Source organism: Asterias rubens, chromosome 14 (genome assembly GCF_902459465.1).
Source record: "Asterias rubens chromosome 14, eAstRub1.3, whole genome shotgun sequence".
Lineage (NCBI taxonomy): Eukaryota > Metazoa > Echinodermata > Asteroidea > Forcipulatida > Asteriidae > Asterias > Asterias rubens.
Genome location: NC_047075.1, coordinates 5,889,935 through 5,916,248, shown reverse-complemented (window position 1 = coordinate 5,916,248; position 26,314 = coordinate 5,889,935). Strand labels below are relative to the sequence as shown.

The 26,314-nt window shown below is 42.6% G+C and overlaps 1 protein-coding gene across 1 annotated transcript in view; it reads left to right on the top strand.

Annotated features, from left to right (window-relative positions):
- The first annotated feature begins 812 nt into the window (after positions 1 to 812).
- LOC117299278 overlaps positions 813 to 26,314 on the top strand; it is a 42,405-nt gene continuing 16,903 nt past the window's right edge. Inside the window, exons 1-2 of the mRNA XM_033782763.1 lie at positions 813 to 1,182; positions 15,442 to 15,738. Coding sequence (XP_033638654.1) covers positions 828 to 1,182; positions 15,442 to 15,738 — 652 coding nt within the window. The 5' untranslated portion in view covers positions 813 to 827. The remainder of the gene's footprint in view (positions 1,183 to 15,441; positions 15,739 to 26,314) is intronic.

The following is a 26,314-nucleotide window of genomic DNA, read 5'->3' as shown; positions in this document are numbered from 1 at the left end:
CAATGTAGATTATAAAATGGGATTACTATCGTGATAAATACTGAAAGAATGGGACTTTAAAATAATGTCACTTATCCTAAAGCATATTATTTCCATATTTAAAGGCGTTTAAATCGATTTTGGCGGGGAAAATGACCGCCAAGCAATTAAACATTAACAAAACAATGAGAAATAAATAGCCTAAGAAGCGAAATAAGTATGGAAAAGGTGTGTTTTGAGTGATATTTTGAAATCGGAAAAGTGACTTATAGCATGACGTATTTGATTATTTAAGGAAGAGTGTTCCAAAGGTTTGGAACATGTGTAAAGAAACAAATATGGTAAACATATAATGAAGATAGTTATTTATATTGTATAACCAAATTAAGTTATACAAAATTATCCCATCTCCCTCATCTTGCCCCCCCCCCCCCCCCCCCCCGACGGTGGGTTACTTTATTGCACTAGCGGCGGATCGGCAGAGAAATCGCGGAAAATCAACTTGTTTCTGTGTTAAACATACTTATTTCTTTGATAATTTTATGATCCAATGTTTGTTGATAGTTTACCTGTGTTTGTTGATATAGTATACTAGTTTTCGTGTTTTCCAGTGACAAGAAAATGTTGTGTTTTCCAGTATTTTCCGGTTATGAAAGGGTGGTGTTTTTTTCGTGCGTGATATGATTATCTGGGGGTGCCGCCGCGCCGCGTGCGACTTGACTTAAGGCTACACGTTTGGTACACACCATAGACTAGATATAGAATTAATTCTATTCTATGTCTATGGTACACACAACCTATGCGCGCGCATCTTGGACGTGATTACGTTTGGATGCAGTTTTTTAAAAATGGCGGCGCCCAGCAACAGTATTAATAAATGTCCCTCAAAGTCGGCAAAAAGCCCCCAAACCAAACAATGTAATCGTGGTAAAGTATGGTCAGACGTGGAATTGGGAACGTTTTTGGACATCTGGGCCAGTCAAGAAATCCAGAACAAACTGGACGGCACCGTTAGAAACAAAGCAGTATTCCTGGTTTTAACAGCAATGATGAACGAAAGGGGATTTATCAGAACATCGAAGGAGCTACAGAACAAGATAAAAAATCTCAAAAGAGATTACAAAAAAACTATTGACCACAACAAGAGAAGTGGCGTTAACCTCAAAACTCTGCCGCATATGGACAAGCTTGACAACATAATAGGTAAGCTGGATAATCATAATGTTCATACTTCTTACGATAAGTTGTATCCTCCTCTTCTTAGCATGCTTAGTCTTACTTTATAAGAGGAAAACTGGTAAGAGTATTACCAGTTTTCACGGTATGTATGCCTTTTTCTTTGAATTGGGAAAAAAATAATGATGCCATATATCAACCGGTGCCATAATTATCGGGTTGTTCTAAAACCCCCTCGACCCCCACGACTCTCCGACGTCCGCCCCGTGTTCGAAGAATGTCCCAATTCCGAATTCATAAAATGTCGCTTTACGGCCGAGCAAGAATTAAGTCCCCGATTTAGAATTCACAGTGTGTGATCCGCGACGCAACTTCCTTCCACGACTAGGCTTGACTTCAAGTCTGAGACTGCGGTATTTATCCGCATCAGCCACACATAATTGGGAGTATTTACTCTCCGCTTCCGCACGACAAGTGCACACACCGATTGGGGACCCCAAACACGTCCGTGTGGCCATTTGGTCGGTCGGGTCTACAATATTGAGCTCCTCTTGGAGCAACTAGTAGTACCATAGTACACAGGACGAGAGCGATCGGCTGGAAATGGGTCCGCCTGATCATCACGTAATGAATTGGCCGTAATCGTACTCGGGCGGTACACGCAGGTTCCCAGTTGGGATGATAATATCGGATCGGCCAAGAGATACACGTGGAAATACCGCGGTTTTTTATGTGTACATCACAATTGTCACAGGCCCGATCTCGGCAGCCAATCACGCGAAGTTTGCTTCGTGCATACTACGTGTCTCGTACGCTGTGTTGTTGTGATGTGCGAGGCATGGTAGTCGATGTCAGCATACAAAATTGTGTGTGTGATTGGCTGAGGTTGTGAACTGTGGCAATTTCGGTGTACAAAAAAAAAGATCGCGCAAAAGTCGATGGTCGAGGGGGTCGTGGGTCGTGGGTCGAGGGGGTTTTAGAACAACCCCTAATTATCTTCATTTGTTTATATGAAGTATGCAAACATAAATTAAAACTTGATGGATATTGAAATTTTCGCACCACACACCGATCTTCAATGACTTCAACTGGTCCCATTTGTTTTGAGTTTTTCCTGTTCTTGTTCCGTCCCAACTTGATAATCGTCCCAACTATAGTTGGGACTTGTCCCAACTCGAGTGTTAAAGTTGGGGGATCCCAACTGTAGTTGGGATTTCACATAGAGCTCAACAGTACATGCATGGATTACTGTACTGTCGGGTCCAAACTGTGTAGACTTGGTGGGTCCAAAATGTGTAGACTTGATTTCAAGTCTGAGACTGCGGTTATTTCTCTGCATCAGCACTACTGCCGTCCCAAACTGTACCAATGGGTTGACTGTCCCAACTCAGTGTAGTCTGTGGGATAGGCCCGGGTTGATAATATTTTAGCTGAGTGTTGGGGATGGTCTCCTCATACACGTAGAAGATGGGACAGTCGTTACTCTAGTTGGGACCCCCAGTCCCAACTGTAGTATTGACCCCAACTGTAGTAGGGATAGACCAAATTTATTTTATAATATTTTATTTGGTAGAGATGGTCTCAACTATAGTTGGAACAGTCATTGGTACAGTTGGGACAATCTTTACTCTAGTTGGGACCCCCAGTCCCAACTGTAGAAATAAATTGACTTCGCTTGTTCAAGTTGTCTTGGCCCCTAGGCATGTTTATTTGTTTGATGCCCACAAGTTCATCTCTATTGTACAAGTAGGCTCAAATTGTAACACTGTAATTTTCAACATAAAACTATATTATTAAGAATTTCTTGAGAATACTTAATTTACCCACTCAACAAACCCTTCTACTGCGCACCGCCACGCTCCAGCCACAAAAGTACCGTCCCTTAAATTAAACTACACTGCTTAACAATTACCGACTTGATTTCAAGACTAGCTCACACCACGAGGCTGTGCACACACGTCAACCACCACCACACATGCAGCAGAAAACAACCCTGGTACCCTGCAACGCGCTGGTACCCTGCATTACTGTCCCAACTATACATGGGACGCCCCAACTTCAACACTCAAGTTGGGACCAGTCCCAACTATAGTTGGGACGATTATCAAGTTGGGGCGTAACATTTTCAAGGTAAACGAGAAAGAATGGTTTCCCGGTGAAGCCATACATAGAAAAAACCGAAACGGGTCAACTCGTACCCAAGTCAACTTGTACCCATAATATTGTACCCAAGTCAACTCGTACTAAGTCAACTCGTACCCAGGTCAACTCGTACCCAGGTCAACTCAAACCCAAGACAACTCGCACCGTACAACGTGATTGTATGCCGAAACGGAGAATTTCCGAGCGGCGTGATTTTGTAAGCGATAGGAAATAAAAATGATATACCATCATATGGAGCTCACTTTTATTAATAATAATCTCACAAATTTCGTTTTTAATAATGTTTGTTAATAATAATAATAATAATAAGACTTGTAATGCGCACATATCCACCCTGCTGGGTGTTCAAGGCGCAGTAAAACCAAAAACAAAACAAAAAAACAAAACACAACACAAAGAAAAACGGACACAACAAAATTAGTCATTGAAAACCTGTGACATAAGATAAGTTTTGAGAAGAGACTTGAATTTTGCGGTACAAACACAAGATCGAAGATTAAGTGGTAGAGAGTTCCAGATGCGTGGCGCGGCTGAAGAAAAGGACCTGTCACCCCATGAGTGTCGAGACTTGGGTTCAATGAGGAGAAGCATGGAACTTGATCGAAGATTCCTTGATGGAGTGTAAACTTGAAGCAGTTCAGAAATATAGTGGGGAGCCTTGCCATTTAGAGCTTTGTGGACAATGAGCATCAGCTTGAAGATGATTCGTTGAGAGATAGGGAGCCAGTGTAGTTGTTTCAGAATGGGGGTGATAGAACAGGATTTTCTAAACAGTGTCACAATGTCACAAGTCGGGAAATCTGGTTGTTAGGAAGACTAGAGAAGAGCATTGCCGTTGTCAAGACGAGAAGTAACAAATGCGTGAATGACCTTTTCAGTGGCACTTTTGTCCAAGTACTTCCGAATCTTACCTATATTCCTGATGTGATATGATGATAAACAAAATTGTTGATGTGTGGCTGAAGTGTCATTGATGAATCAAAAATAACCCCCAAGTTCCGAGCTTTCAGCGAGGGAGCTATCCGAGCATCACCGATGGAGATGTATGGCACTGAAACCTTAGTTAACTGTTGACGTGACCCAAATAAAAGGAACTCTGTCTTATCATCATTTAACTTCAGGAAGTTTTGTTGTGGCCAACGTCGAATCTCTTGGATGCATTTCTCAAGTCTTGCAATAGATGCATTGGCGTTTTCTTGAGAAGATTTAAACGTGATGTATAGCTGAGTGTCATCTGCGTACACATGGTAATTCAGATTAAATTTGAGGATGATGTCGCGAATCGGTAAAGTGTACAGCATAAACCACTGCGGGCCGAGTACCGACCCCTGTGGCACAGAGTAGTTCAAAACAACAGGGTCGGATATCGCAGTGCCAATACATACATGCTGAGTTCTATTGTGGAGATACGATTTGCACCATGCTAGGGCTGTGTCCTCTATGCCAAGGTGATTCTGGAGCCGAGAGAGAAGGATGTTATGATCAACAGTGTCAAAAGCAGCACTCAAGTCTAGCAGGACTAGTGCTGTAAGGTTACCATTGTCCATAGAAGAGAGAATATCGTTCCGCACACGGACTAGTGCAGCCTCGGTCCCATGGAAAGGCTTGTATGCTGACTGGAACACGTCGGACAGGTTGAAAGTATGAATGTGATCAGAAATACGTGATGACACTACTCGTTCGATGACTTTTCCAAGATATTTTAAGTTTGCAACCGGTCTGTAGTTTTTGAATATCTCCTTGTCCAGGTTTGGTTTCTTGATGAGCGGCCTGATGTAGGAAACTTTGAGGCTATTGGGGAAACAACCGGAACTGAGAGATTTGTTTACAAGCTTAGTGATGTAGGGTACAAATATAATATCAATGTTTTGCTTTATCATGGATGTTGACACCGGATCCAGCTCACAGGATTTTGAAGGAGATTTCATAACAACCCTTTGAATCTCAGCAACAGTGGCAGGCTCAAACACAGATAGTCTACACTCTGGGTGAAGATGTGGCAATGTCTGCGGCACGTTGTAAGGGACAGATGAAAATGATGAGCGGATGTCTGAAATCTTGGTGACAAAGAATTTCTGGAACTCATTTGCTAAGTCCTGGTTATTGTAGGTGGATGGAAGGACAGGGGTTTTGGGTTTGAGCAACAACTTACCAATTATCTTGAAGAGCTTCTTTTGATCTCCTGAGGATTCTTGTACTTGAGATGAATAATGGATGATCTTTGCCTGGTTGATCAAATTTCTAACTACTTTACATTGGTTGCGATATTCTTGTCGTTGTATTGCCAATTTGCCATTTTTCCGCCACTTCCGCTCCAGTTGACGACAGATCTTTCTCGCTGTACGAATATCATCATTGAACCAGGAGACTTCAGTTCGGACCTTGACTGATCTCGTTTTCCAAGGTGCGTATTTATCCAAGATGTCACTGACTGTACTCTCATATTGGCTGACATAGGAATCCAAGCAGTCATGATCAACTTCTAGATTTGCTAAATGAGTGCCTATGTCGTAGAACACTTCGGGAGAATTCACATGTTTCCATTGTCGGCTCTTTATAGTGACGATTGGGACTTTGGGCTTGCACAGACTCAAGTTACACATGACTGCATAATGGTCAGATAATCCAGGTAGAATAACAAAGTTTGAGACAATTGGTGGGGAGATTTCACGAGTTATGACAAGGTCCAGGCAATGACCAAGACGATGAGTCGGCTCCTTGAAATGCTGGGTAAGAGCAAAAGCTTGAAGTACATGTAGATGCTTAAACTGGTTTGCATTGGTGTTGTGGACGTCATCAACATGAATGTTAAAGTCGCCGGTGATGATGATTTCCAATGGATGAAGCAGATATTCCAAACTCCCTTAGAAAACTTGAGAAAGTCACATGTTGGCCGTTTGAATCCCTTTCAGGTCTGTATACAATGACAAGTCGAACAGATTTAGAGTTTCCGGAAACTTCAGCATGAAGAGATTCAAAAGTTGTGTACTGGACGTCATTACTTTTCACAGAGACAGATCAAGTAGATCTGTACAGTATTGCAACTCCTCCACCAGTCTTGTGAGGTTTTGGGATGTGATGAAAGTAGTAGCCAGCAGGGGTACACTGACGGCATGTTAAGTTGTCGTCTGGTCTCAGCCATGTTTCTGAAACGGCAACAAGGTCCAGATCTTTTTGCAGAACAAAATCAGCAAAATCGTCATACTTGTTACAGATGGACTGTGTGTTTAGAACACAAAGGCCGAGTTGAGATTTGGCTGTAGTCACTGGTACTGGAACAGAAGGGAGTGTAACTTCGGGTACAGGGTGTTTATGAACAGTTCTACGGCGACCAGCTTTTTAACCACTATGTGTAGGTCGGTAAACAGTGCTGGGATTTACAAAAAGGCCAAGGTTCTGTACAGGAAGGCAGCAGAGTTGTAGCACGTGTGGATGGGGCATAACGGAGACTGAGAAGCTTGTTCCGTGAGTAGGAATTTGCAGAGTTTGGACTAGCTTCTGCTGAGTTTGAGTTATTGACACCTTCAGGGCCGGGATTTACAGCAATGTCACAAAAAATCACAATTTCCAAATGAAAAGTGGCTGGGGAGTTGTCATAGTAAGAAATAGGGCATTTCAGATATCTTCGATGGTGGATGAGGCCTAGATGTGTCTTTGGCAGGATGCAAGCCTCAGACACAATTGATGCTGATGGAACAAAGCTGACCACAGATGAGTCAGTACAGTACAATGGTCTAGCAAGCAGAGAGAGAATGAAAAGGATACTTACCTCCATTGTCCCCAGATGGGCGAACAATGTCCATGGACTAGGTGGATGACTGCACAGGATGCAGCCACCTAAGTGTGTGTAAGCTTTAAACACCAGAATTCTCAGCTGAGACAATGAAAATTTCCAACAGAAAAACACTATTTTCACAATTCAGATGACTCCAGGATACACAGAAAAAGTCCTGTAGATTCCAGGTGTAGTAACAAATCCAGTTGTATAAGAATAAAAACACAAATTGAGCAATATACTAAGAAATTAGCAAACAAACACAGAGCTGATTTGAGTGGCCGCTGTCAGGCGCTCAGTCAAAAAACTGTTCGTCGCATTTCTGCTTTTTTCGCGAGGATATTCATTCAGATCCATTGTGGTTTCTTTTAATTTCCCGTGTTGTCGGGTCACCGTGAAAGGTGTTGAGCAGAGCAGATTATGCACACTAGTTCTTCATATCATGGAGGTATAAATATTTCTATGTTCATGTTCATATGAAACCAATTATTTTCAATGAAAAAATGTATGATGTATAAAACGCAAGCGTTCATGTTTACCTGGGTATTTTTCCCGTTAAATTTAAAGTGTTCCCAAAAGAAAATTTCATGGTAAAAATTCATTCAATTCATTCATTTGCGTTATGTTCTGGTTATCGTTTTCTGATTCAAACAAGTAAATTTTAACAAATATATTGTTCCACTTTGTCCAAACAAAACACTTTACGTAAGTTCTGATGATCTTTTACAAAAAAAACAAAAAATTCATTCACAAGCCTATTATTTAAAAAAAGTTCTTTAGTTCTGATTAGTTTTCCCCATCTTAGGACCGAAGTAAAAAAAATAAATAATATTAGGCCATTGCGTATCTGTTCGTTAGCTGCAACATGAAAAAAAAAAACCCAAGAAAACAAAATCATTGCAACAATGAATAGCTAAATGTATGATTAACAATATAAACAAATAAATTAAACTACAATTTTATCAGTTACGAGTTGAAACAAAAACAAAATTGTAAAAATTTATTTGGGTTCGAGTTGACTTGGGTACGAGTTGACTTGGGTACGAGTTGACTTGGGTACGAGTTGACTTAGGTACGAGTTGACTTGGGTATGAGTTGACTTAGGTACGAGTTGACTTGGGTACGAGTTGACTCGGGTACGAGTTGACTTAGGTACGAGTTGACTTGGGTACGAGTTGACTCGGGTACGAGTTGACTTAGGTACGAGTTGACTTGGGTACGAGTTGACTTGGGTACGAGTTGACTTAGGTACGAGTTGACTTGGGTACGAGTTGACTTAGGTACGAGTTGACTTGGGTACGAGTTGACTCGGGTACGAGTTGACTTAGGTACGAGTTGACTTGGGTACGAGTTGACTTGGGTACGATTTGACTTGGGTATGAGATGACCTGAATTCAAAGAAACATCTGCAGTGACTACAAAAGTGTTCTGTGATACTCTGTGTATGACTCTATAGCCAGCAGTTGTCTGCATTTTATTCAAAATATTTTTTATGACATTTTAAAAATTACCATTGCAAAAAAATAGATATATTTATTTTTTCCCCTTAATATTTATAATAAAGCGTAGAAATAAAAAGTGATAATTGAATCACCAAGCCGATGTTTAAATTTTAATATTTATAATAATATTGATATTGAGGGTTAAACATTTTTTTTTTTAAATATAATATACTTGAGAGGCACATAGGCCTATGGCTTCTTTAAGCCTTGACTGTATTTTGTTTCCAGAATGCTCAGCAGAATGTTCAGTCACATGATTTGATCATGGTGAATTGTGAATTGAAATAGTGTTGATGTAACTTTTTCAGTGGGCAATTTCTTTTATATGGCCTCAACATTACAAATGACATATTTTTGTACCTTGTAGAAATGCCTAAAATACCAAACTTTTTGCATTTACAAGTGCAAATAACCTATGGAGCCTTCCGTGTTTCTATGTTTTGGTCAACAAAAAACAGCTTGCTGCCATATTCGATGATGATGTCATCGTCAGCCAATCACCCGTGGAAAACCATGCCGTCTAATAGTTGATTTTTTCGTAATGGGAGTTTTGGATTAACGGTGGAATCGGTGTATCCTGACTGGACTAGGTAGGATCCGGTCTCGCTTTTAACGTTTCCAGGTAGAATATGAAATAATCTATCCATACATACTAATTGGGGACTGTTGCCGACATTCATAACGGGAAAATTTGCCGTGTTTTTGTGACTTGTTTTCTCTGTTTTTTAAGCAATTTTTTACATACAAATTTCTCTGTTTAAAATTTGAGTTGCACCAATTTTTTTTATACATAACGACAGATATGCTCATTGTTTCAATTTACTGGTACATTATTTTGGTTGAGACTTTTCAGAAAAGGTTGAAAATGACCAGGAATTTCCAATTTTTTTGTTACACATAGCGAGAATGGCCCCTTTTGATTATAAGCTTCTATTTCCATTTGTACTAAACATCGTTGCCTATTTTGTTGAAAAGTCTTATCTGTTTTGAAAGTGTCTAGCCACCACGGTCACTTCGACCAACATGAGTAGGTCGACGCCCGCCCGCCATGCATGCCCCCAAGCCCATGGCGTTGAATGAGTGTCGTGCTCGGTCCAGCTAGCTACCGTCGGTATAGTCCGGTTTTGCAACATCTAACTACATGTCTGGCGACAAACTACCCCAATTTGCTGCCAAATGTTTACTAGATTCTTCGTAAAAACTTTCCAAGTCTTTTTTTAGAGTCACTATAGCAAACATATTGGCCTAAACGTCAATGCAATGAGCAGCCATGATGATGGATTTCAGGATTTCTTGAATGTCAGGAAGAGAGTGAGCTACAAGTGCAGTATCGTCGGCATACAGGAGATCGCGGAGACATCTCACAAGGGTTTTTCGATGAGAACGTAGCCGTGATAGATTAAACAGGCGACCGTTCGACCTGGTGTGGATGTACACGCCACTGGTGAGGTCAGTTGACATGTACTCAATTACTGCTGTTAGGAAGAGAGCAAAAAGCGTAGGTGCAAGCACGCAGCCTTGTTTGACTCCATGCTTCACGTCAAAGGGTTCATATCTTTCGCCAGCCACTGAGACACTCGCCTTCATGTCGGTGTGAAAAGCCTTGATGAGGGCGGTTAGCTTTGGAGGGCAACCATACTTCTTGAGAATGCGCCAGAGTGTGTCTCTCCCCACAGTGTCAAACGCTTTCGTAAAATCCACAAAGATGGCAAAGAGGGGCATATTTTGCTCAATCACCTTCTCCTGCAGCTGACGAATGGCTAAAATCATATCCACAGTGCTTCGATTGCTGCGGAAACCGCACTGACTCTCTGGGAGCACTTTTTCAGATATGTACTGCAGGCGAGATAGAGTGATTTTCGCAAAGATTTTACCAGCAATGGATAGCAGCGAGATTCCCCGATGGTTCCCACATATGCGTTGGTCACCTTTGCGCTTGTAGATATTGATAATAGTGGCGTCCTTGAAGTCTTGGGGTAGCTCACCCTTTTTCCCAGCAGGTGGTAAAGAGGTCCATCAGAGCAGCTTGGAGCTCTGGTCCACCCTTCTTGAAGATCTCAGCGGGGATGCCGTCTGCGCCAGGAGCTTTTCCTGAGCTAGTGTTCTTGATCGCCTTGAGGAGCTCGTCCATGGTCGGTTGGTGGTCTAGCTCGCTGTGATAGGGCGACTCTTTATTCGGTCAATCGCTTCATCATCAGGGCAGGATGGTTGGTTGAGTAGAGTTTGAAAATGGTCTTTCCACCGTCGCAGTATGTCCTCAGGTGATGTGTACAGCTGTTCACTGTCCGCGCTCAGAACAGGATTTGTTCCGCACTGCGTCGGGCCATAGATCTCCTTTAGACAGTCATAGAAGACCTTGGTGTTGTTAGTGTCCGCAAAGCTTTGCTGCTCTTCAGCCTTTCTCAGCCACCAGTTGGTTTTCATATCCCGAGTTGCTGCTTGTACCTTTGCTTTGACTGCTCGCAGCTTGGTGGTAATGCTACGAGTAGCTCTGCCTGACAGTACTTGTTGACGGCATGTTCTAACCGCAGTGAGTAGAGGGCTGATTGAGGTATTTTTTTCGTCAAACCAATCCTCATGCTTACGTTTGCGAAAACCTAGCACTTCTTTGTCGACAATATAGACTTTTGCACTTAGCTCATACCATTGGGCATCGCGGACTCATATGGACCCTCAAGCTTGTGCACACTGGAGATACTCTCAGAGAGCTTGTCGCTGTTAGCCGTCAGTGAGTGTGGGGTGGTATCCAAATGACGTAGTTGGCTCATGAAGTAGTTGGATCATGAGGTGGTCTGTGAAACAGTCTGCTCCACGCATAGCACGGGTAGAGCATAAATCACTTAGGTCAACCTTACTCACCAGTACGTAGTTGAGGAGATGCCATTTTTTTGACCGGGGATGCTGCCATGAGTTGAACCACTTGTCCGACATTTCAAAGAAGGTGTTCGTGATAGCGAGATCATGCTCCGTACACAGTTCAAGCAGAAGGTGACCATTTGAGTTGACCTTTCCATGCCCATGGGCACCCAGCGCCAGGTCCCAGTTGTTGTCACCTCCAACACGAGCATTGAAGTCCCCCAACACCATCAGCTTGTCCGTCTTTGGGACCTGTAATGCCTGGCCGAGTGCAGCGTAGAAATCCATTTTTGTCTGAGTATCGTTGGTCATGGTTGGTGCATAGACATTCAGTAAGGTTATGTAGCTTTTGTTTGTAATATAAGTGGTAGCCGTAGTTGCATAAGTCGGTCCGAGATAGCTATAGGGAGAGACTCTAAGCGTTTCGCCAGATTGTTGCTGATTGCGAGATGAGAGTCCCCTCCAGACCAGTAGAAGGTGTAGTTTTGTTCCTTCAGCGACCCTTGTCCAGCTGGTAAACCGTGTTTCCGACAGCGCAGCAAGGTCGACGTGGTATCTTGCTAGCTCTCTGTCGACTATAGCAGTTTTCCATTCCGATCGCTCATTGTGGCTCGGTCAAGTAGAGTCCGCACATTCCAGCTGGATAGAACCAGTTGTATCAGTTTTTGTGTTTTTCATTCGCATTGGTAGAGCCCCGCCAGTCGCGATAGTCTGGCCAGGGCTAATTTGAGCAGGCTTTGTATACCCCACCTTTTCTAGGGGCGTCCTCGGATTGAGGCAGGCAGTGCTGTCTCTGGAAAAAGCTGCGTGGTCACTCAGACAGGACCGAACGTCGCCTCTGTTTAGGGTTGATGAGCGTACAACCATCACATCTGGGCCGCCCACGTGTTGGAGTCAAGCTTACAGCTCCCAGCCGCTCAAGCCTGCTTTTGTTGCCTTCCAGACCATTGCTGCGGGACTTCCTCTGCTGACTTGGCACACAAATATTGCTTCTTCCATGAAGAATCATTGAATAGATAAAACTCAAAGAAATAATTGAAGGTTTCAGTTGAGTGAGCTAAAACAATGAACAACTTGAATAGGCATGAACTCCTTATGCAACGATTTTCTGACTTGAAACTTAAATCAAATATTCCTGCTTATAATATGTATAATTATATAAAAAGATAAAACTAAAAGAGTTTTAAACCTGGTTCCATTTAAATGCACCAAAACAATGATAACCTTAAATGCTCATACCTTCTTATGGCAACGATTTACCAATTTAAAAGTTAGTATCAAATATTGCTGCTAATTACGTGTAGATAATATGAAAGATAACAGTCAACGAGTTTATCACACGTTCCAGTTGAATGAGCTTAAACAATGAAAACCTTATGGTCTTAACTCCTTAATATTGCAATGATGTATTGATTAAAAACTTTAATCAAATATTGCTGCTTACATAATATGAAAAGATAAAACTCAAAGATCACCGGTTGAACGAGCTAAAGCAGTGAATGCCTTAAATGGTCATTACTTCATGGTCAATGTCCCCACCCTTTTGACCATCAGTTGATCAAATGATTGGTTTTTCTGTCAGTCATTGGTTCTATCTGGCAATCGGCAGCTCGCCACAAGTGGCAGCTTTGCTATTCTAGTTTTATCGTGTAATACACGTTGGCGTTATTTTAAACATTGACTCTTTGTTTGTTCGAGTGATATTGCTTGGGTCATAAAAAGACTGTTGCAGAATTTGTATGGTGTCGACACTCTTGGTGCCGAGTGGGTGCCGAGTTTTTGAGGTGTTGAAGTGTCTGGTATTCTTTTAAAGGCAGTGGACACTATTGGTAATTACTCAAAATAATTATTAGCGTAAAACCTTACTTGGTTACAAGTAATGGGAAGAGGTTGCCAGTATAAGAGGGTGCCGAGTTTTTGAGGTGTTGAAGTGTCTGGTATTCTTTTAAAGGCAGTGGACACTATTGGTAATTACTCAAAATAATTATTAGCGTAAAACCTTACTTGGTTACAAGTAATGGGAAGAGGTTGCCAGTATAAAACATTGTGAGAAATGGCTCCCTCTGAAGTGACGTAGTTTTCGAGAAAAAAATTATTTTCCATGAATTTGATTTTGATACCTCAGAATTAGATGTTGAGGTCTCGGAATCAAGCATCTGAAAGCACACCACTTTCTGTGACGAGGGTGTTTTTTTCTTTCATGGTTATCTTGCAACTTCGACGACCAATTGAGCTCAAATTTTCACAGGTTTGTTATTTCATGCATATGATGAGATACACCAAGTGAGAAGACTTTTAATATCGACACCAGCTGTAGCGCTGAAAAGGTGGATGCTATTTAAGTTGTGGCTCTAGATCCACAGCTTGGCTGCATTGGGCCTGCCAGACACCCACAGCCCCGGGATTGAACATCGGAGGAACCACCTAAATCTAAGTTGAAATGACCAATGTGACAATCATTAATACCAGTATACTGCCAGACAAATGTTTTGCTGCATTGGGCCCGCAAAAAAAAAAAACACCCGCTGGGTTAAACATCGGAGGAACCACCTGGCACCAAGTTGAAATGACCAACAAAACTATTCTTAAAACCAGTATCAACCACCAGACAAATTATTTGCTGCATTGGGCCTGCCAGACACCCCCCCCCCAAAAAAAAAGTCAATAGTCCCAAAACAGCATACTCAGGGCGGAGTTGCAACATTTTTACAATTGTTGTACATGAAAACAGCCCACAACAGGTATTATTATTAAAAACATGCGACGAGTTTGTCGGATATTCTTCTTAATAAAACAACATTTTTTTCTCTCCAATACTTGAACGTCTCATACAGCAATTACAGACGGAGTTTGGACCTTCTTATCCTTCAAAAAAATTGTTATCCATGTCTAAAACGGCAACTTATTGAAGACGGGGTATGGACATTCTAGCTGTTGAAATAAAATTAAAGCCAACTGTTATCGTCCCCCAACAGCAATATTATTGAAAATATTCAGTTCGAACTGACATCATCTCCGTAAAAAATGTTCCCAAATGCTCAAAAGTCCCAAAACGGTGCCGACATTTTAAAATAAATTAAAACATTTTTGGTATATGGAAATGTCCCTTTATTGGCGATTATTAAAAACATCATCGGAAACTCTTACTATTTTAATTATACAATATTCAAACGTCTCAAACGGCAATAACAGACAGGAGTTTTGAGCCAGCCACTCCTAGCCTCACAGTAAGTGACATTTCCCCTTACATGTACATGTAGATGTGCCAGACAATGTGCAATTTGTAACTACAGTATAAAATTGCTACACTTTGTTGTAACTTGATACAAATTAAAACAACGCTTCAATGTTTTGCTTTGTACGCCGCTGCTCTGCCCTCATTATTGATCAATACTGACACTCCTTATGTTTACCGCATTTGTATTTCTTTCCTTTTGTTTTACGTCCTAAACTTTAAAACTAAATGAATAATATTCACTGCTGACATTACCTTAGCTTATCAACCTGTCATTTACAGTATCTTTACAATACAGCGAATATATTTTTAAAATGTTTTACATTAGTTTGAAGAAGATGGACAATCCCTGAAAGTGTCCCTACGTGTGCAGCGCTCATTTTGTTTTGTGGGCACTCGATAGTTTCGCTGGTCCTCGCTTGTTTGTCTCATATTGCTGCTTCCCAACTGAACATGGGATCCCTCGTCTCGAGAGGCGCCCTCGTTTGATTTACCATAGAGCGAGCTTCCCTCGCGTGTTGCGAGTACAAGTACACGTTTCCCGTCTCACTCGTCTCGGTCCCTACGTGCCTCGATGGCAACATGAGGGCTGTACTGTAGTTAGAATACCACAAATAATGGTTGAAATGACATGGGTACGAGATCATTCAGCTAAATTCATTGTAAAAGCAGCTGTAAAACGGTAAATTTCAAGCATAGTTGGCAGATCAAAATAATGTGTAATCATTAAGTTTTCTGTTCATTTTCTATCCTAGGGGGGAGAAAAATAGTAGAGCCTTTGTTTGTGTTCCAGTCGGGAAGATCGGACAAAGCTGAAACGGAGGCTGGTGATGAGCAGTGGGAGGGAGAATTCCAAGATCTAGTAGATGACTACTACAATGATGAAGGCAAAGCTTATCAGGATGGGAGGCTACTGGCGGAGGAAAATACCCTACAAGAAGAGAGCATGGAATCTGGGGCTGTTTCAGACGATGTAGAAGAAACAGATGGATATGACCCCGAAGGCTCACTCTCTTCCCCTAATGCATCATTGGGCAGCTTGGCATCTAAAGGTAAGAATCTATACGATTAAAACTGTAACCTGCGCAATCTTGGATTGCAGTTGCAACGGTCGATTTTGTACTTTTGTTTAAAGCAATGTTATTTGCTTATAGTGGCAGGCAAGCAAGCAAAAAGGGTTCTCAAAGCCCCATTTCTGCTTTTAGCACTCTGTTTAAGCAGAGAGCCAAATTTCATAGAGCTGCCTGTAACGGTCGATTTGTGCTTATTGGGCGAGCACATTTTTCATTTCATAGCCTTGGTTAAGCAAGGTTTTTTGCTTAAAGCACTAAGCAATCAAAAAGGGTCCTTAAAGCCGCTATTTCGCTTAAGCACCCCATTCACACAGCGCATAGTGCAACATCATTGCAAACGTTGTTATTGTGCCGGCGCAGCGGTGTGTATTGTACGTACATGTTTGAACGGTAGGTGTAGCGAATGCAAACGAGTGTCTAAAATGCTTCAGAAATGACCGTACAATGTATTATCTTCTTGTTTACTTTCAAGTTAGTGTGAACCTTTCGAGGGGCACTTTAAACCATTAAACAATAATACAAATCAGAAGGTGATGACTTTTTTTTATCGCCACTCTGCATTTATTTCGCCCACCATTTTGTCATCACCTTCCTCCTTTTTGCTGAAGCAAACATCTAAAATGGTGCGTGCGCAGTTTGTTAACATGGTGAAGAAATGTTGTACAATGTATTATCTTCATATTTACTCTCAAGTTAGTGTGTAAACCTTTCAAGGGGCGCTTTGAACCATTACAAATAGTACTTGTAAGACAGAGAAGGCGATGATTTTTTTTTCCGCCACTCTGCATTTATTTCGCCCGCCATTTTTCAGTAGGGGGCCTATACCTTCTTCTTTTTTGCTTAAGCAAACGATCTTAAATCTTGTGCGCGCTGTTTGTTTATGTGCTTAACCTCGTGAAATATGTGTACATTCCTCCATGGTTTAAGCAATTATTTTTGCTACGTTAAGCCAAAAAAAATGCTAACCGTTAAGCAGCTCTATCAAATTGGGCCCATGGAAGCTCATGGTGGCGATAACAGTGCCCTGCAAACTTCAGCTTGCTGGCTGAAAGCTCAGGGTGGTGATAACAGTGCCCTGCAAACTTCAGCTTGCTGGCTGGAAGCTCAGGGTGGTGATAACAGTGCCCTGCAAACTTCAGCTTGCTGGCAGGAAGCTCAGGGTGGTAATAACAGTGCCCTGCAAACTTCAGCTTGCTGGCTGGAAGCTCATGGTGGCGATAACAGTGCCCTGCAAACTTCAACTTGCTGGCTGGAAGCTCAGGGTGACAATAACAGTGCCCTGCAAACTTCAGCTTGCTGGCTGGAAGCTCATGGTGGCGATAACAGTGTCCTGCAAACTTCAGCTTGCTAGCTGGAAGCTCAGGGTGGTGAAAACAGTGCCCTGCAAACTTCAGCTTGCTGGCTGGAAGCTCAGGGTGACAATAACAGTGCCCTGCAACCTTCAGCTTGCTGGCTGGAAGCTCATGGTGGCGATAACAGTGCCCTGCAAACTTCAGCTTGCTGGCTGGAAGCTCAGGGTGGTGATAACATTGCCCTGCAACCTTCAGCTTGCTGGCTGGAAGCTCAGGGTGGTGATAACAGTGCCCTGCAAACTTCAGCTTGCTGGCTGGAAGCTCAGGGTGACAATAACAGTGCCCTGCAACCTTCAGCTTGCTAGCTGGAAGCTCATGGTGGCGATAACAGTGCCCTACAAACTTCAGCTTGCTGGCTGGAAGCTCAGGGTGGTGATAACAGTGCCCTGCAAACTTCAGCTTGCTGGCTGGAAGCTCAGGGTGGCGACAACAGTGTCCTGCAAACTTCAGCTTGCTAGCTGGAAGCTCAGGGTGGTGAAAACAGTGCCCTGCAAACTTCAGCTTGCTGGCTGGAAGCTCAGGGTGACAATAACAGTGTCCTGCAACCTTCAGCTTGCTGGCTGGAAGCTCATGGTGGCGATTACAGTGCCCTGCAAACTTCAGCTTGCAGGCTGGAAGCTCATGGTGGCGATTACAGTGCCCTGCAAACTTCAGCTTGCTGGCTGGGAGCTCAGGGTGGTGATAACAGTGCCCTGCAAACTTCAGCTTGCTGGCTGGAAGCTCAGGGTGACGATAACAGTGCCCTGCAAACTTCAGCTTGCTGGCTGGAAGCTCAGGGTGACAATAACAGTGCCCTGCAAACTTCAGCTTGCTGGCTGGAAGCTCAGGGTGGTAATAACAGTGCCCTGCAAACTTCAGCTTGCTGGCTGGAAGCTCATGGTGACAATAACAGTGCCCTGCAAACTTCAGCTTGCTGGCTGGAAGCTCAGGGTGGTAATAACAGTGCCCTGCAAACTTCAGCTTGCTGGCTGGAAGCTCAGGGTGACGATAACAGTGCCCTGCAAACTTCAGCTTGCTGGCTGGAAGCTCAGGGTGACAATAACAGTGCCCTGCAACCTTCAGCTTGCTGGCTGGAAGCTCAGGGTGGTAATAACAGTGCCCTGCAACCTTCAGCTTGCTGGCTGGAAGCTCAGGGTGGTGATAACAGTGCCCTGCAAACTTCAGCTTGCTGGCTGGAAGCTCAGGGTGGTAATAACAGTGCCCTGCAAACTTCAGCTTGCTGGCTGGAAGCTCATGGTGGTAATAACAGTGCCCTGCAACCTTCAGCTTGCTGGCTGGAAGCTCAGGGTGACAATAACAGTGCCCTGCAAACTTCAGCTTGCTGGCTGGAAGCTCAGGGTGGTAATAACAGTGCCCTGCAAACTTCAGCTTGCTGGCTGGAAGCTCATGGTGGCGATAACAGTGCCCTGCAAACTTCAGCTTGCTGGCTGGAAGCTCAGGGTGACAATAACAGTGCCCTGCAAACTTCAGCTTGCTGGCTGGAAGCTCATGGTGGCGATAACAGTGTCCTGCGAACTTCAGCTTGCTAGCTGGAAGCTCAGGGTGGTGAAAACAGTGCCCTGCAAACTTCAGCTTGCTGGCTGGAAGCTCAGGGTGACAATAACAGTGCCCTGCAACCTTCAGCTTGCTGGCTGGAAGCTCATGGTGGCGATAACAGTGCCCTGCAAACTTCAGCTTGCTGGCTGGAAGCTCAGGGTGGTGATAACATTGCCCTGCAACCTTCAGCTTGCTGGCTGGAAGCTCAGGGTGGTGATAACAGTGCCCTGCAAACTTCAGCTTGCTGGCTGGAAGCTCATGGTGACAATAACAGTGCCCTGCAACCTTCAGCTTGCTGGCTGGAAGCTCAGGGTGGTAATAACAGTGCCCTGCAAACTTCAGCTTGCTAGCTGGAAGCTCAGGGTGGTAATAACAGTGCCCTGCAAACTTCAGCTTGCTGGCTGGAAGCTCATGGTGGTAATAACAGTGCCCTGCAACCTTCAGCTTGCTGGCTGGAAGCTCATGGTGACAATAACAGTGCCCTGCAACCTTCAGCTTGCTGGCTGGAAGCTCATGGTGACAATAACAGTGCCCTGCAAACTTCAGCTTGCTGGCTGGAAGCTCAGGGTGACAATAACAGTGCCCTGCAAACTTCAGCTTGCTGGCTGGAAGCTCAGGGTGGCGATAACAGTGCCCTGCAAACTTCAGCTTGCTGGCTGGAAGCTCATGGTGACAATAACAGTGCCCTGCAAACTTCAGCTTGCTGGCTGGAAGCTCATGGTGACAATAACAGTGCCCTGCAACCTTCAGCTTGCTGGCTGGAAGCTCATGGTGACAATAACAGTGCCCTGCAAACTTCAGCTTGCTGGCTGGAAGCTCAGGGTGACAATAACAGTGCCCTGCAAACTTCAGCTTGCTGGCTGGAAGCTCAGGGTGACAATAACAGTGCCCTGCAAACTTCAGCTTGCTAGCTGGAAGCTCATGGTGGTAATAACAGTGCCCTGCAAACTTCAGCTTGCTGGCTGGAAGCTCAGGGTGGCGATAACAGTGCCCTGCAAACTTCAGCTTGCTGGCTGGAAGCTCAGGGTGGTGATAACAGTGCCCTGCAAACTTCAGCTTGCTAGCTGGAAGCTCATGGTGGTAATAACAGTGCCCTGCAAACTTCAGCTTGCTGGCTGGAAGCTCAGGGTGGCGATAACAGTGCCCTGCAAACTTCAGCTTGCTGGCTGGAAGCTCATGGTGGCGATAACAGTGCCCTGCAAACTTCAGCTTGCTGGCTGGAAGCTCAGGGTGGCGATAACAGTGCCCTGCAACCTTCAGCTTGCTGGCTGGAAGCTCAGGGTGGTGATAACAGTGCCCTGCAAACTTCAGCTTGCTGGCTGGAAGCTCAGGGTGGTAATAACAGTGCCCTGCAAACTTCAGCTTGCTGGCTGGAAGCTCATGGTGGCGATTACAGTGCCCTGCAACCTTCAGCTTGCTGGCTGGAAGCTCAGGGTGGTAATAACAGTGCCCTGCAAACTTCAGCTTGCTGGCTGGAAGCTCAGGGTGGTAATAACAGTGCCCTGCAAACTTCAGCTTGCAGGCTGGAAGCTCAGGGTGGTAATAACAGTGCCCTGCAAACTTCAGCTTGCTGGCTGGAAGCTCAGGGTGGTAATAACAGTGCCCTGCAAACTTCAGCTTGCTGGCTGGAAGCTCAGGGTGACGATAACAGTGCCCTGCAAACTTCAGCTTGCTGGCTGGAAGCTCAGGGTGGTGATAACATTGCCCTGCAACCTTCAGCTTGCTGGCTGGAAGCTCAGGGTGGTGATAACAGTGCCCTGCAAACTTCAGCTTGCTGGCTGGAAGCTCAGGGTGACAATAACAGTGCCCTGCAAACTTCAGCTTGCTGGCTGGAAGCTCATGGTGGCGATAACAGTGTCCTGCGAACTTCAGCTTGCTAGCTGGAAGCTCAGGGTGGTGAAAACAGTGCCCTGCAAACTTCAGCTTGCTGGCTGGAAGCTCAGGGTGACAATAACAGTGCCCTGCAAACTTCAGCTTGCTGGCTGGAAGCTCATGGTGGTGATAACAGTGCCCTGCAAACTTCAGCTTGCTGGCTGGAAGCTCAGGGTGGTGATAACATTGCCCTGCAACCTTCAGCTTGCTGGCTGGAAGCTCAGGGTGGTGATAACAGTGCCCTGCAAACTTCAGCTTGCTGGCTGGAAGCTCAGGGTGGTGATAACAGTGCCCTGCAAACTTCAGCTTGCTGGCTGGAAGCTCAGGGTGACAATAACAGTGCCCTGCAACCTTCAGCTTGCTGGCTGGAAGCTCATGGTGGCGATAACAGTGCCCTGCAAACTTCAGCTTGCTGGCTGGAAGCTCAGGGTGGTGATAACAGTGCCCTGCAAACTTCAGCTTGCTGGCTGGAAGCTCAGGGTGACAATAACAGTGCCCTGCAACCTTCAGCTTGCTAGCTGGAAGCTCATGGTGGCGATAACAGTGCCCTGCAAACTTCAGCTTGCTGGCTGGGAAGCTCAGGGTGGTGATAACAGTGCCCTGCAAACTTCAGCTTGCTGGCTGGAAGCTCAGGGTGGTGATAACAGTGCCCTGCAAACTTCAGCTTGCTGGCTGGAAGCTCAGGGTGACAATAACAGTGCCCTGCAAACTTCAGCTTGCTGGCTGGAAGCTCAGGGTGGTGATAACAGTGCCCTGCAAACTTCATACGTCTTGTGCAGATTTGAAGAAAAACTCACCCTGGTCTCTCAACTTGGTATCTCTGTATTATAAGCTAAAATGCTTTTTTGGGAGTCAGGGTGAACATGAACTTACAATTAGATGTTTGCATAATATAATACACAAGGTTAACCAAAAAGCTTGATTAGACGTCTTAGTCAGGGTAAACATCTGAGTACAATGAATACATATACACCAATAGACGCATACAAATTTACATGTGGGTATGTCCATGAAGTTGGGGCAAAAAGTGTGACATGAAGGTAAAAATTTCAAAAGAGGTAAATTGTCATAGTAATACCTTATTAATTTACTCAAACTATTGTACTTTTCAGGAAATAAACAATTGTTGCCAAAATGCATCGATAAAAATGATTGTTGTGGTGAAATACATGTACATGTAGCAGGTTATCCCTTAACAAAAATACCTATGCTACACGGACACCATTTTAAGCTTTCATATCATTTGTTCCTTATATAGGTTTATGTTACCATGGCTTTTGTATATTGATAATTAACCTTCCGAGGATGGTCTTATATTGGGGGAAAACATAAGCTGTCACAAGTATACAATAATTTCAAAAAATAACTATATTGATCTTTGAATTGTATGTTTTTATTTAGAAGAACACACCAATTAACTTTAAAATTGCTGATCATGAGCAACACAATGGAATATTGTAACACATTTTTAGAATCTTAACACATAGTAACCATTAAACAATATTTAATACCATGAAACAAGTAATATGATCTTGAACGTCTGTTACATGTTATACAAAATTGTTTAAGGTTTGAGTACCTACATGTAGATTCTCAAAACACAATCTCGTACGAGTGGAAATCAGACTTTGAGAGCTGGGTCACTCTTATGCGTGAGGGGCGGACATCAATGGACAACCACTACCATTCTATACATTTTCAAATATGTTATTGAAATTTGAAGTAACTATTCTCATATAAATTATTAACAATGAACAGCGACGGTTTGCATGAATTGTCAAAAATTTCAACTTGTTAATACACTCTGGAAAAGGAAGCAAACTCGTCAAAGTATGTGGTAAGGGGTTTGTTTGAGACGTATAGGTGAGGGACCCTCACTTTACATCCCATCCGAGGAAGAAAATTAAATCGTCCTTAATCATGTTCAACATTTTATATACATAATAGGATGTTTGTATTACCATTTCACGTTCAAAACTTATAGGTATTTTATGTTCCTTTTGCCAATCCCTCGCGCTTTCATGACGTGCATTCAATTTCAGCGATTTGTGGCTAATGGCTCGGTATGGTGTGGTTTTTAAATGTTTTTAATGTGCAACTATAATCCAATAATGGAAGCTAGTCTCCCCCGTCCCCCCCCCCCCCCCCCCCCCCCCCCCCCCCCCCCCCCGCTAAGCCTTGTGTTGGGGTTGGGTGCAGTGAGGTGGGGTAACCCCTTCATCCCTTTAAAAAAATATATATATAAAAAATCACCCAAAACCAAATAAGGAAACAGTAAAAAAATAAAAAACACCCAAGTAAATTCCCCCTCCCCCCCAAAAAAAAAATGTTGCTGTATAATCTGTATCACCTTCAAAGAAACTTTTCTTAAAAGCCAGTTACATTTGTATTTTTGGGCATGAAATACTTGAATGTCGATTATTAATTTTAATCCGGGCACAATGTTGAAACCCAGTTTGGTGCTCTATGGCATCACTGTTGCTAGGAAGCCCTCGAATCTTTGCAAATGCACAATCTGTCCCCCAGTCGGATTGAATTACCATCAACAGAATGTCCCGCAATCAAAGGCCACAACAATTCAACCAGCCGAGCGGCACCACAGAGGAATCGTTGAACATTGGAGCTGTCAATCACCCCCAGTATTTTTTAGCCACAGTAACTATTAAACATGTATTAAATGGCAGATATGCTTTCCTCGAAACGTAAAGTACTGGAAAAAAACTTCAAAGCCAAATAAGTCCTGCGTTAATGAAGAGGGAACAAGTTGAGCTGTGCACATCATTCTGAATATTGCTATTTTCATATCATTCTTATTACAATCTTCAAGGAAAGTCGCAGGCCTTAAAATTGCAGTGCTGCCAGGTTCCAATACAAACTTATTTTCCCCTAAAGAAGTGCATAAGAACGTAAGAAGACCTAAGGAAAATTGCTGTGCCCCCTTCAAGCGCGAAGTTGAAGCCTGTCTGTCAGTTATTCTTCTTCAAAGAGGGTTCAAATTTATAAAGCCCATAATCACAGAAATATGCTAAGCACAGAAAAACAATTGCTTAGCAGACACAGTATACCAGCCAAAATTCCATAAAATTGACATCGTTGAAACTTGTGCCCCACTCATTTTTTGCTTTTATACAGCAAAGAATTTAGCTAAGCAGTGTTTTCTCGCCTAACAGCTTTATTTAATTGTGTCCGGGTTTTTTTATTATACATATATACCTTTTGAACGATAGATGGGTACATTATGGGGTGCTGGCTTGGTTGTTTGTATGGGTTTTAAAAATGTATATATAAATGTTTTCGCCTATTTTCATAGTACTTTTGCCCGAGTTGCTCAACAGTAACTGCTCGTTGGTTTAATAATTTAAAACAATGTTTTGATGTTGCTATTTTGATTGAATTTTTGTTTTTGTAGATTCAAGTAAAAAGCAAAAAAACCTTGATTTTTAAGAGTATTGCACGAGAAATCGTTGTGTTGTAAGTAATAAGAATCTATAAGTTGTTGCCCATCAGCCGTGTCAATTTTTAAAAAAAAATTTTAAGCGCTTTGCCTATTCGCCTGCAATGCGAAATTTGTGTAAATTTATAGATCGGTCCATGGAAATTAAAATACACAGTGTATCCCCCACACGTAGAGAGAGCTAAATATAGAGCTCTATGCCCCCCCCCCCCCCACCACACACTGAGGATTTAACTTTATACAGAGCGTTTGCGTATGACACGCTGGCTGTGGTTTGTTACAATGTATTACTTCACCTGGCAGATTCTGTTTTAAAACTTGACAGTCTTTTAAACATGCGCGTATTATATTATCCACACAGTACAGTCAGCTTTCATTATCGATTATTTTGCTCTCCTTTTTGTGTAGAGAGCAAACTAATTCTACAAGCAGTGTGCATATCCGCATAGTGTATAGTATAATATATACGTTTGGTATATGACTTTTAAAAATGGCGATACTATACTTACGTTGTAATGGTAGCAGGAACCTTTGATTAAAATAACTGCCGGAGACTACGGCAGGGGGTGTGGATATAAGAAAACAAAATCGACTTCAATTATTCATAATGTTAAGAGAACTTGACCAAAAGTGTAAATTATTATTGTTAGTCGCCGGGCGGGCGGACACGAAAAATATGGATTTCGATTTGTTTCAATATTATTTTAGTGTGGTTTTAAAACCAAAGACGGCACCAGAACGAAAATATGTCAAATAAATCTTTAATGAAAAAATATCGCCCAAGGTTAATTATAATACACTTAACTTTAAAGACTTACTTTGAACAAAATAAATTTACGGTCAGATGTTGATCCACGCGGTTCCGAAGAGGGAGAGTTACGGACATACGGTCGCTAGAGTATTTTCAGAAGCAAATTGACAACGATCTTTGGATAGTTTTCTAGTCCTTCATTAACCAAAGACATAAGCGCAAAATAATTCCTTTGTGATACGTACATTTTATCAATAAACGGCGTATCTTCAAAACCGACTCAAAAACAAATTGTTAATATGATTGTCATGTGTATTAATCTACCGTACCGAAGAGGAAGGGTTGGGTACGACACTCTAGAGTAATTTTATCATCCACAAACGTAGCCGTATTTTACTTCTTCAATACACTTTATGGGAGATTCACAGTAATCCGTTTGCCTTCACCTAAATAAAAATGAGGTCAACGTATATCCATACCTTAAAATTGTTTACGTTGCCGGGGGGGGGGGGGGGGGGGAGCGGGTGTGATAAAACAAAATTTAATTAAATTATATATTATTTAAACTAAAAATGTTGTATGTTCGCCACCGGGCGAACACAACTACTACTTTTTGGGTTTTTTTACAAGAAAAAAAACATCGCCGCGATCCGCAATAAAATTAACCAACTAATAAAAATGTCCTGATGCTTGAAAAACGTCACCGCAAAGTCACTTACAGTTGCCCATTTGAATATGTATACGCTTGCCTGTGCCGAACTAAATGTTAATATTTTAACAGTTTAATAGTTGGGTAATAACTTGTGATGGCGTTCCGCTTTTTTTGGCATTAATATTATTACTCAAAAATAACAAGTTGGACACAGATCAGATTTTCGGGAGAAAAACTCAATCATGTCGAATAAATCTGTTATAAATATATAACTGCCCGTGATTATTACAACACAAGTAACTTTTAAGGCGTTACTTTGAATAAAACAAAATGAATTTGTCAAGTGTTAATGTGTTTATCTATGGTACCGAAGTTAGTATGATCGCCAGAGTAATTTCAGAAGCAAATTGGCAACGATCTTTGGATAGTTTTAGTCTATGCTTTCAGTAACAAAAGACAAACAACATTTCAAGCGTCAAATAATATCCTAATAATGTGAAAAGTACATTTTGTTATGCTCAAAATAAACATCGATTGTTAATTAAAAATAGGTACTTTTAAAACCGACTCTTAAACAAATTGTTAATATTGATAATATTGACAATATTGATAACATTGATAATATTGTATTAATATTGTACTAATCTACCGTACCGAAGAGGAAGGGTTGGGTACCATCACTAAAGTAGTTTTATCGTCAACAAACGTAGTCTAAGTCATTACTGGAGGCGATACCTATACACAAATCAAGACTGGTCATATTGTAAAACACAGTTTTCCAATTGGCTGTTAAATTCCCAATGTCATTTCAACTGGCATTTGGCCATTGGACCACCGAACCCAAAGAAAACCACAGAGACACCACACAACCCAGCGGCTTGTCTTTTGAGGGAAACAAAATGTATAACAAACTGGGGGGGGGGGGTTAAGATAATACA